General features: G+C 34.0%; 2 protein-coding genes across 5 annotated transcripts in view; one reads left to right on the top strand and one right to left on the bottom strand.

The window, feature by feature from the left end:
* agt (O-6-alkylguanine-DNA alkyltransferase) overlaps positions 1 to 12,746 on the bottom strand; it is a 595,014-nt gene that overhangs the window by 425,769 nt on the left and 156,499 nt on the right. The gene's annotated exons all lie outside the window — the stretch shown is intronic.
* LOC148238277 (roundabout homolog 2-like) overlaps positions 1 to 12,746 on the top strand; it is a 305,326-nt gene that overhangs the window by 283,863 nt on the left and 8,717 nt on the right. For all 4 annotated transcript variants that reach the window (XM_088191034.1, XM_088191016.1, XM_088191025.1 and 1 more), the window contains exons 5-11: positions 977 to 1,392; positions 8,481 to 8,605; positions 11,442 to 11,597; positions 11,669 to 11,909; positions 11,977 to 12,199; positions 12,324 to 12,405; positions 12,475 to 12,705. In XM_088191034.1, coding sequence (XP_088047160.1) covers positions 977 to 1,392; positions 8,481 to 8,605; positions 11,442 to 11,597; positions 11,669 to 11,909; positions 11,977 to 12,199; positions 12,324 to 12,405; positions 12,475 to 12,705 — 1,474 coding nt within the window. The remainder of the gene's footprint in view (positions 1 to 976; positions 1,393 to 8,480; positions 8,606 to 11,441; positions 11,598 to 11,668; positions 11,910 to 11,976; positions 12,200 to 12,323; positions 12,406 to 12,474; positions 12,706 to 12,746) is intronic.

Genomic DNA, 12,746 nt, shown 5'->3' on the forward strand with positions numbered 1-12,746 from the left:
TCGTTATGAGCGAAGGACATCTCGGAGCGGGACGTTAATGGCTCGTGTTACTACAAAGCTCCTCCGGAGAAATTGCTTTATAATATGTCTCGCAAATTCTAAATTAAATTCTTGGATAGCGAGGATATATCTTGTGAAATTACAGCGGGCAAGGGAAAGGTCAAAATATTTTAATTGGAAAACTACCTGAAAGAAATCCTTTTCAAAGTGGAGAGTTGGGATATAATATATTACATAGTATCTCATCCTATGGACTACTTATTATATTAAAGTCAAGTCCGTATTTTAGTTAGATTATATTAAAAGTTTTCACTTCTGGATTAAATTCATTAAAATTTCTTCTCTTGTATTATTACATTATAACTTCACAGTTAGTTTAGCTCATGAAAATTTAAAAAACTAGTTAACTTAAACTATCCTTACAACTTGATTCGTTAAAGTCGATTGTAAATTTTATATAAATCAAATAACATGTGATTTTGCGGAAGCAAATAAATATGTTTAACGTAATGATATAATTTTAATTGTAAAGAAAGCAATTACGCATATTAATTTATTTGTAAAAATATAAGACATAAATTTTCTAGATTCTAATAATCTCTGTTTGATCCAAAGATTTAATCATAATCTTTGGATCGACTATGAGACTACGATAACGCAGCACCTAGGCAACAATACTTGTTGTGATTTAAAAAATAAAGCCATTTAAATAACAAAAGAAGGTATAACAGAAAATAATAACAACAGATTATATACGGTTTTACTTATTGATATTATTAAATTGATTTCTTTCCGGTACCACTTATATACTACTATGTTTTACCCTTCAATATCTTGATTGTCGCTCCCCTTTCGTTTTATTTATATTTCCCAGCTGAATTTTTTGCTTACGCATTCAAATCTAATCTTATCAAATCAACCGATCGGAAAAGAAAAAATATTTTCTTGAAATATATCATGCATTTATATTTTTCAGGATGAGCATCGTAGACGGTGGAAGTTTGATGATATCCGAGGTTCGACCATCCGACGCCGGTGCCTACAAATGCACAGCTCACAGCGTAGTAGGCACTAGAGAATCCAGGCTGGCGCAACTGTCAGTGCTGCAAAGACCGCACTTTCTTAGCAGACCCGCAGATGCCGCAGTCCTGGTTGGACAGTCCGTGGACTTCAAGTGTCAAGTAGGAGGAGACCCTCCGCCAGAAGTAGCTTGGTCCAGAGTAAACGGGAAGTTGGCTCCTGGAAGAGCAGACGCTGGACCAGCAGGTCCTTCAGGTTCAACTGCTCATTTGAGAATTCACAAGGCCGAACCATCAGATGCTGGTGTGTACGTTTGCAGCGCCAAGAATGCTGCTGGATCTGCTTCTGCGAATGCTACTCTATCGGTCTACTGTAAGTGATGATTTGATTTATAAATAGCTCTTAATTATATTTGTTGTTATTGCACCAAGCATATGTTTGGTTAAATTAAAGCTAACCCTACAAGTGTTATTCTCAATTCTTAAGTTACTCTTCAAGTCAATCGATATAATCATCATCCCTTATTTTATATGTATGGTAAAAATATGAAAGTGTTTAAGGTAAATGTTTTCATATAAGAAAGTTGAAAACCCTTTTATCCTTACCGTTATGAAAGAAACTCTACGAAGTTAAATTAAAACTGAATGCTCCTATATATTTATGAGTAAGACTTAAGTTAATCTCACCTTTCTTTGAGCTAGGCTTAACCTGTATTTAAACTAACCTCACTTTTATGTTAGGTTATGAAATGCATAGTTTTGGTATCGCTTCTAATTTTTTTATGTGGGTTACCAACACTCGCTCGCACCTAGCCTGTTTCAACAGTTTTGTACAACTGAATTTTATTATAATGACTATTCAATATTTTAATTCAGATCGTTCTATATTTTTATTCTAACCATTTGATATTTATTCTGATACTGAATAATATAATTAATTATCATCAGGCTCTTAATAAAAAAATTATTCTGACCCGAAGTTGATTTAAATTCTGACTATTTAATTTGTTGCCATTCATTGGGTAATATCAGTGAAATTGTATTCACTGTACGTACATTCGGAAAGTTTTGGCCTTAAGAGGGGATGTCTCGCCCTACTTGACAGTTGCGAAATGTCTATTTGCCGTTTAAACAGAAACTTAAGCTACAGAAATTAACCATAACTTTTAACACTATAATTAGTTTTAAAACATTCATTTGATAAAGTTAGGTTAGGTTTGAGTTTGAACATTTTGGCCTTAACCATTGATGTGTTGTCATAACTAATTTTTGAACGAAATTGCTCAGTTAGTTTTGTACTTTTTATTTTAAAGCACTTAAGTAAAATTGTATTGTCCATGTAATGCTTCGAAAAATTAGAGCACTATTCTGATAATTAGTCGACTTCAATAAATCAGATTGAATACTTAAATAAAAAACACGTAAATATACGTGATGTTATATTTTTAATAGTAGAAATATATGTATATCTACCGGTGAAAACATATTTTGATATGATTTCACTGAAATTTCAGTGAAAATATATTTTTATTATTAAAGCCGCTTCTCCTAGTGTCTTATCCTCTGGAAGCTATTTATAAATGAATGTATTCACTACATGAATATTATATAACATTATTTTATTTAGTAGTTATTCGCCCGAGGCGCTAATATCCTCACTGCGACCCTACCCTTTGTATATTATAATAATAATATGTCGTTGCCGACGCTGAGATTGCGTTCAATATATTTTTATGTTCGGGGAGGAATTAAACAGAATAGAACAGAACACAAAGGGAGTCTCGTCTGGAAATTTACATAACCAGGAAGGCTTCAGGGACCGTTTGCCGTAAAGGTCCTTTGGGACAGATACGACATGATATTCGACTGAGGCAATTTGCCCCAAATAAATGCAAAGCCGAAAATAAACACAAAAAACAACGTCTCGTGCTTTGTGTTATACTTTCTATATATCATACTAATTTTGCATGTTTAGTGATTAATGTAGTCTAAAAAATTGCACGCGATTATATAATAATATAAAAGGCCGCCACCCGTGTTGAATGAACTTTTTTCTATTAACATGCGACCATTGACGCAATGACAAGTTCAATTATTTTAAACGTGATACGAATTTATTTAGATTTACGTGTACGATTTGTTCGAAATGTTAGCGCGCGCTGAGCACGTGCGAATACTTTTACAAGTGAAGCATTGACGTACTTAATATATTTAATTCATTAGTTCGGTAGACGATCACGCGTTAAACGATAATTTTGTGTACTGACAGTAAAAAATAAATACGTTGCATTGAAATACAAATCAGTATAATAGACTTACGTGTAATTCTATTATACTATAAAGAATTTTCTTATAGTTAAAACGGAAGTATATCAACTAGAAATAAGTGTACTTCCGAGCAGGAATAGAGATTTAATAGTATGCATATCTTAAAAGTTTGTAATAGAGCGTATAAAATGCTCGGTTTCGTTATGCGGAGCGCGGGTCACTTCAACAATTTATTTGCGATTCGCGTTAGTTCATAGCGTCATCTGAAGTCTCAAAAAAGTACTCTATGTTTACAATCAATACTGTAAAGTTGCTGATGGGTTGGTGGGTGGTGCCTACAATCTATCGATGCTCATCGTTTCAGTTGTTATTACGTCCTTTATTCTTGACCGTTGCAATCAGAGTAAATCGTTTAAATTACACGATCCATCCGCTTTTTAACGAGCTTGCCAGATACAAATATGCTTTCGGCGATAAGTATGAGGAGCTGGAACAATTTATGTGCGATTTACACACATTTATTGTGCATTTTAATATATAGTAAATGTATGTATATATTTTTTATACATACTTCCTTTGAGTTAGTTAGGTTCAGTCGCCTGCTTCTATTATTAATAAATCAATGCTTTGTTTGTATGCAAACTGCGAGGCCGCTAAAGCAATTTTTACAGCACGCGCATTCTCAAGGCGTTACACCTTTACGTTGTACAGTGCGAAAGCCTCAATTGGGTATTGTTTTCTGGTCTTGCAGCGGGAATTTCAATATTGCCTGTGTAAATCGCTCGAATGGACGATAAAAGTCAAGCGAACGGAGGAAGCACGTACTCCGGATACGTCATACGTGCGGATGAACTCGAGCTGGACATGGAATCGAAAACGAACGAGGAACTCGGTTCGCGTGTGGTCACAAAAAATAGCCCTTACGTGCACTAAATCACTTAATAATAACGCTGTGCCTTATCGGAACTATGCTTTTTTACGGCGGGCTTTGCCGAACGCTGTTTAGCCGCTTCCGGAAAATGTTTTCGATCGCTTTTCCTTATATAATCTGGAACTGCGTTCGAATTATAATAATTACGATTATACCAATAACAAAGAACACGATATGTTATTTAATACAAAACTAATAATTCATGTTAAAGATATTATTTCTTGTTGACGATCAGTCAAATTTTTCTCATCTGCCATTCAATTGTAACGATGTTGATTTTATATCGAGTTCATCCAGGTAATATCTGGAAGACTGTGTTTACCGTCTTTAGCAGGCCATGTTGTACACCGTGAGATTTATTTTTTATTCAGTACATTATTTTTTACCAATATTTCTATTATACTTAATCATTATTTAAATTATCTACAACATTTATAACATTATCACCTATGCAATAAATTAAAATTTCATCCGCAAACAGATGTATTTAACATTTTTATATATTAATAATAAGTGAGAATCAAATGAAGTACATCTAAACCGAATTTTGACCAATAGGAGAGCGCAAAAACAATTATCACTTCTCAGAAGTCAAAAATCCACGTCAAAAGCAATAAAATCGTGTCGTCACCGACACGATTTTATTGCTTTTGACGTGAATTTTTGACTTCTGAGAAGTGATAATTGTTTTTGCGCCCTCCTATTGACCAAAATTCGCTTTGAATACACTTTGACCAATATGTTGTCATCTTATTTTAAAACAGTGTAATATAATAATATTTTTAAAACAGATAAAATATGGAGCAATATCCGAGATTCGACGTCTGTTTTTCTTCTTATTCGGCTTATTTTCACATCTGACACAACTGGTTCAATATCACGTGATCAATTGCGATATTTCCTACAAAGTATCTGCTGGTGAATAATACAATAAAGTCTCGAATTTTTTTCCAACTACGACATAACCCGTTCTGTACATATTTTTTACTGTAATTGTTTCATTCTATTCATAGAAATCATTGCCTCATTGAATAAACAGCAGCAAATAAAATGTATTTGTAAGGCCAGTGGTTTTTAAAGTGTACGTCGCGACGCCTTGGAGTGCCACGGCTTCCATTACAAAATGTTCTCAAGTTAATAATTTTTATTTTTAATTCAATGTGGTGCAAACCAGTAAATCAGTCAGTAACTATATGTTTACATAAGCCTCTAAAAATGTTTACTTATTGTTAATATTTTACTTGTTATAATTTAACATAGCGCGCCTTTAAAAGTTTAGAAACCAAAGAAAATCTTTCGAAATTATTTGCTTTGCTATTAAATTGGCTATTCGTGTTACTTACAATGTGCTCAACACTTAGTAACTGTTCTCACTGAAAACTTGATAGATTGAAATAATGCTGTAACAATCAATCATCGGTAAATGGCTTTATTTTATTAGTTAATTAATGAGCTGACTTTAGTTAGCCTCATTGTCATTTTTAATTACACCAAAAATATGTGTTGTGAATTCCGTTTTATATTCTCGCAACTGTTCTGATCGTTACTTTTTTAGTAATTACGACGTATATTGTATGTTTTTAGTACAGACATAATGTAATAGCACAATAAACATAATCCTTTCTCATCTAATTCGATAACAAAATTATAGACACTCTACCCTCTTTTAAAGGCACGACATTCAACGTCCACTAGTATCTTATTGTCTTGCTTTGACAATGACAAGACAAATATCTCAAAAAGCGACCTTCGTGGTGGTCACGTTTGTAATAAACAAATATATTATTAATAATGTTGTCTTTCAGCTGTTATTATATTCATGTAGCTGTAAGAAATCTTTTGAGCCATCCTTTTCGTTCCATATTCTATAAGTTAAGAGTACATTAATTGTAAATGTTGCGTCGTTAATGTACTTATTTGTTGTTTAGTTGATACTTTGTTTATGGGGTTTGCGAGCACTTAATTTTTTTCTTGGAATATACATAAATGCCAACTCAACGCGTATGTAATATTTTGTCGTAAAACCGCGTCGTACCTCTCTTGTAAAGTGTCAACGACATTTTAAGGAGAGCAGTTTTCTTGCGACCGTCGTCACATGTAGCTAAATTCCTAATAAGTACACGCGTAATTCTCGCCGTGCGCTCACAAAACAACGCACGACGATCCATTTTACACACGATTGCAACGTTCCGCATTCCTCTGGGACATATTGCGAGTAGGGTTCGACTGACCGACGCCAAAATAGGGAAAATGCATATAAACGAACGCCGACACCCCCTTATTCAAATGAGACGTTTCCCGCGTTTTATGATCTAGTGTTGCCACTTTGGCGAGAAATTTCCCTTTCCATTTGCGCGGGGTCTCTATATTTATATTTTCCTCTCGTCCATTGTCCGCTTATTCCCGGTTTTTATTTTGCGCCCGGGGGAAAGTGCTCATAAATATTTTCGCTTTTTTCATTCGCTTCTCTCTCTCCTTTTTTTCTCTCGCCCCTTTTGCTTTTCCGCCCGTCCGGCCCGCAATTTTACAAGATGATAAAAATAAAGTTTGTTGTACTCGCATACACACAAACGCGACAAAATTGTGTCACGCTCGCGTTTTTTTCATACCGAATATCGCATGCAACGCCCGACAAAAAATAAGACACGTTCAACTCTATCTGCGAGGATCTGAAAAATTGGGTATCATAAATCCGACCCTGTATATTAGACATGCTAAGACACGAAAATGAGACAGTAAAAACTCTTTCTGCTGTATTTCATTTCACTTTTAATATTAACATTCTATATCATTTTTATATTTAGGGCTGCCACTTTTTATTTCTTCGTAAGAATTCAATAAAAACAACACTATACCTTATTCAGAAGTCACTTTCAACTATTTCATTCTTTCTCAAAAGGTGCATATTTAAGAACACCGATTCTTTCGACCAGATGTATTTTATTGCTGTTTTGCTTTTTAATTACAGTTAAATGGATTCTGACCTATAAATTATATCATTAATTTAAAATATTAATTAATATTTATAATTATAATATATCGAATTTTTTTTATTTTCAGCGGCAACCCTAACAAAAGGGCCAAAAAATTAATTTAGAGGTTGATCTCCGCTTTTGTAATTTTCCAAGAGCGGAACTCTTATCCATATTCATGATTTGTGTGTAAAAATCATATTTGCAAATATCGCCGCACGCGATAAACATTTAATTTATTTAACTGGCAACACTGTGTCTTTCGATATTGAACTGTCAAATCGGAAGCGTCAAAATGGCGGATGTTTTTGTTATACATTGCGCAATGTAATTGATATTGGGCAATAATTCATTTTGAATAAAAGCAATTTTACGGAGCGGCTGGCGGCGACATCCATTGTCCGCCGACTAATAAGTAGTGGTCGGTATCTAGAGCTGCAAATAAATAACAAAAAAATAAATTTATTTATGGCCGTTTTGCGCCGAAGTTGCTTTATCGAGCGCAATGCTTCCCAAACATAACTAATGAATAAATCTAAACAAAGAAATATTGCCATATACAAAAATATTTTATTCATAGAATAAGCCGCTGTGTAATAATTTCCCCAGCTACATTATTATGAAAATACTATTCAATTGAATATACATACTTTTATTTTTATATGTAAAATACTAGCAAAATCACATCTGTACCATCTGTGTTTTACCCATAATTAATCTAATTTGTTAATTTTCATTTGTATGAATTTTAAACAAAACAAAACAGATATTGCTCTTTAATACAATTTTGCGTAAGCTACTGATAATTTATTACTGAAATTTTCAACTAAGCTTTCCAAATAAAGGCAATTAAACTCCCTATCGTATATTCAAACTTTAAACAACGGAATTCCCACCGCCGAATAAAATACAATCCTTTATTATATCGCGTGGTCTTTATAAATCGTCGAATTATATACATAAATCGATTAAAATTTAAACGCGTGATTTTAATTAATGTTATCACACTTGAGAAGCGCCGCCGCTGGAATGTTGCCACAGCGAAGAAAAATATCCCGCTCCCTAATTAATTTATGGGGTTGTCATGTGCGATTTTTATGGCCGGCCATAATACGTAAAATGTTCCGATTTATTACAATACGCTTTTAAGAGCGTCCGTTACTTTTTTCACATACATATATACACATAACGCTTTTATTTCCAACCCCTCCCATCTTAAATACTTCCAAAGTGCTCGGCTTTACATTTATGGCTTTTTAATATATGATGTGTATTTTTCTCTTCTTACAGCTAAACCGACATGGTCCAGAGTCGCTTCGGATCTGACCGTTTGGGAAGGGGAGCAAGCTGATTTACCATGCGCTGCTACTGGATCACCTCCGCCGAAGATTTACTGGTCCAGAGAAGGAGCCAAGGTATTTATTGCCTAAATATCATAATATAATTTTGATCTGAAAGAAAAAAATTCAATATATTATTTGATTAAACGGCTTCCATAAATGATGCCATAGATTTTTCGTGAATTTTAAACCCCCCTCCCTCTCCATAATCAATACAAGATGTCATTGAGCCAGACTCATGTTTGTTTCACTGTCATGAAATATTGTCTCTTCGATCCTCCATTGTTATTTAAAAAAATAAAAAAATAACAATAAAACAGGCTAAGTATGGCTGACTTCAAATAAACTAGAATCGAACCTCCCTAAAATATCGACCGTGCAAAATATAAATTTACATAGAAATATGCTTTTTTATCCCACCTTTGACCTTCGCCCCTCCGTTGAGCCGTAATGCAAAGTCGGAAAACATAGTCTTAGTTGTTTATTGAGTGTTTGAATTTTTGCATTCGAATCCGAAACTCGACGATAAAGATAAGAGAGTCGACTTTTCGAAAACCCTCTCTCCGGCGAACGGCCCCTCGGGGAAAAGTCTTTGGAAAACTTTTCCGCCCTAATCTGACACGAAAAATGTATTTTGATAACAGAGGAAGTAATTAATGGACCGCCCCTAGCCGACGGAGATAATCATTACGCGAATAGCGATAAATTTACAGTTTGTTTGTGCGTTGAAAAATAATATATTTTCGCAACTCTGACATTTTGGCCGCAGCGTGTAATTGCGCGACCAAGTGCCGAAATATTAATTTAACGGTTAATTTAATATAAAAGGTTCGATATTAATTATTTTAATTACCATGCGCATTTGACAGTTGGTCATAACGAGCAAATTTATGGCAATTAGAATTATTACCAAGCATCGTTCTATTATATCAGAAGTTACTAACTTTTAAGGATAGCGTATCATCAAATAAATGTTAAATTCTTAGATAGATTTATTTTACATAAAAAAATAACAATACAATACTTATTATATCTATATTGTGTAACTTTCGGAAGTTGTAACTCGTAAACTGTTATTCGTTCGAAAGAAAATTGAGAATATATACTAAAAACGATTGTTTTATTTTTAATAAAATATTTTACAAAATTTATATTTCTTTAAGAAATTGTAGAAAAATATTTATTTAGGTGTGTAGCGCAATTTTTTGAATGATTTCCTAATATATTTGAAGTTTATACAAAGAAGTCTTTTGATATTTGCAATTACTGGCAACCCTATAATCTTTAAAAAGTATTATACGGTTTCTGATTTATTCGACAGTTTTACTTACGCGAACTACCCAAAATATCTACGCGATTCACGTTTTGCCTATCTCATATTTTATGATATAAAAATCGCCATTTAAAACTGTCAAACTCAATGAAACTCGAATAATAATTGATATAAAACCATAATTTATCAACTGTCAAATGCTTTTTTAAAAAAATATTCATATTCAAGTAAAAACCCATTATAATGAAATATTAAAATCGGGAACTTCGTATGTTGATTATTGACGTTAATTAAAATTTGTGCAAAAACATACATTTGGTCATAACATCCACATTATTCAGCATCAAAAATGAATTATTTTATTTAAAACACTAAAATTTTCGAGCATTAATTTAATATTTTAAAAATATAAATTTGCGTTGTTAAATATTTATGTACTCAATCAATAAATAGAGTTTATTATTAGACTTTTAATCTTACCCGAATCTGTATCAATTCCCCGCGTCGGCACGCGCATTTGAATAAGAATCGCTACACTTCTTTAGGGGAGGTTTTAGCGTTCCAAATAATATATTCAGGGAGGAGAAAATTGGCACGGTGAAAAGCGCGGAAAATTTCCTAGCGAGACGTTGAAACGGAGAGCTTAGAGCACTGGAAAATGTCCCCCCTGCATTCGAGTGTAGGAAATTTAATGCGGGAGCTTTTCTCAGATTTGACAGCGGAAAACATTAATTAAGAGGCCACTTGTGAAGGACAGGCGGAAAATTCTCCCGCCCCGGCGCAGCGGCCCTAAATCTCGTTCGATATTTTTTCCGCTTCGACATTTTTTAATAAAAACACCGACGCTAGCGACGTTTTATGACATATCATATTTTCGCCTTATCAAAAAGTGATTGATGATTGGGGAGGGTCGAAGCTCGGCCGGGCATGAATGCATATTGATATTCGGTGGTCGTATAGACATTTTTTATCAAACAAATATCATATTTAGAGCCCTTTTTTCTTCCATCTGTCATTTTTTATATATATAATATATTTATTTATATGAAACCCTAAATTTAACTTTTAAGTCAATCTTCCCTGGTGATTCAGGGTGGAAATAAACTATTTGCTAATATCTAATAAAGACTTTGTTATAACATATCTGTGTAATGGTGGTTCAAATATCCGGCCGTATCTTTTGTATTTGGCACCGACCTTCTTAGCTTTCTTCGCGTTTTTTACAAGTGCTTTGAAACTGTCAATATCCATTGATAATAAATGTCCGCTCATATAGTCATTGTTCAATATCGTTTGTTTTATATGCAAAGGGCACAAATAAATTAATTGGTATTATTAAATCAACTACATCAACAAAAATGTTAAAAAAAAAACAGATAACAGTTCTGGAATCTGACCATAATTTTCTTTGTTAATCAAATTTAATACCAGCAAAATAATCCATAAAGTAATCCAAAACTTTATGGGTCGGCCCTCTCTAGTTGGAAAATTGATGATGAAAGAAACCCACAATAAATGCAATGTAATATTATTGCCAAGATGCAAAGATATATCCATGCCGATCTCCAGTACAGTGTAATCAGTGCCCAATGCATTATCTCAAAGCTCTTTGTTGATATTATACCCTTTCACTTCCAGGACCTTATGTTCCCGAATCAAAATGTAGGCAACGCCTTATCCGTGTCGCCCGAAGGCACTCTCCACATATCAACTGCCAGGAGGTCTCACGAGGGATTCTTCACATGCTCGGCAGTCAGCGCCGCTGGCAGTGCATCGCACAGGATAATGCTACAAGTGAGAATGCATAATCCATTATAATTAAATTCGTTTTGACTTGCATCACACTATATAATTAATGTTTTTAGGTGCTGACTAAAGAAGATGCTCCCCCACCCATAATTCAATATGGACCTTCGAATCAGACACTTCCATTGAAAAGCAACGCGCAAATAATTTGCACATGTCTTGGTGCCACGACACTCAGGTGGACTAAAGACGGAAAGGACATAATATATGAATCAAATCAACAAGGTGCCAAAATAGGAACGAGCGGAAATTTAGATAAAAGAGTCACAGTGGCTAGCAACGGGACGTTATTCATTGACGGTAATTATTCTTAATAATATAGTGAATAAGATGAATCCGAGTTATTTAACATATTTTTATTCTATAGATCTACACTTGACTGATTCTGGAATGTATGCTTGCAACGCTCAGTCTTCCAGTGGTGTTACAATTGCTCAAGCACGATTAGATGTAGTCGGAGGAATAGGGATAGTTCCTAAGAGAGCTCCTTCTACTGCTTTATTACCGCCGAGGCCTTCACGTCCTGTACCATACAACGCCACGGCTTCTAATGTGACTCTGACCTGGCAAAAACATCCGAGTGTTCTCAGGTATATTTATATAATTAAATCCATCTTCTTTAATTTTTTCAATGGTATAGATTTGAGAGATTTTTTTAACATTGTATTTTATCGCTGAAGCAATTTAAAATGTTTTTATTATCTTTTCTTACAGTTATTCAGTCGAATACTTTAGTTCGACTTTACAAACTGGATGGATTATCGCCGCTATCGGAATCGCCGATGATGTTTATACGGTAAGTTTTTCGTTAGATATCATATTCACTATGTTTTATTATGAATTTAATAACGAACACAAATTATAGATATCGGGACTACAGCCCGAGACACTATATCGTTTTGTACTTCGCTCGTGGAATCAATACGGAGCATCGGCTCCGAGTGATATGACCGAACCTGTCTTGACCAGATCTAGAGATCTTCAACCGATCACCCAATACGAACTCGTAGAAGCAAGAAAGTTTTTAGAATCTGATGTTCTATCGCTGAAAAAAATAGTGCCAATTAGTTCTACGTCATTGAAAGTCATTTGGGATGTAAGTAAATTATTTATTTTTGAATTTTATAAAGCAATTCA

Source organism: Plectrocnemia conspersa, unplaced genomic scaffold, assembly GCF_051122295.1.
Source record: "Plectrocnemia conspersa isolate PC_06_02 unplaced genomic scaffold, ASM5112229v1 ptg000001l, whole genome shotgun sequence".
Lineage (NCBI taxonomy): Eukaryota > Metazoa > Arthropoda > Insecta > Trichoptera > Polycentropodidae > Plectrocnemia > Plectrocnemia conspersa.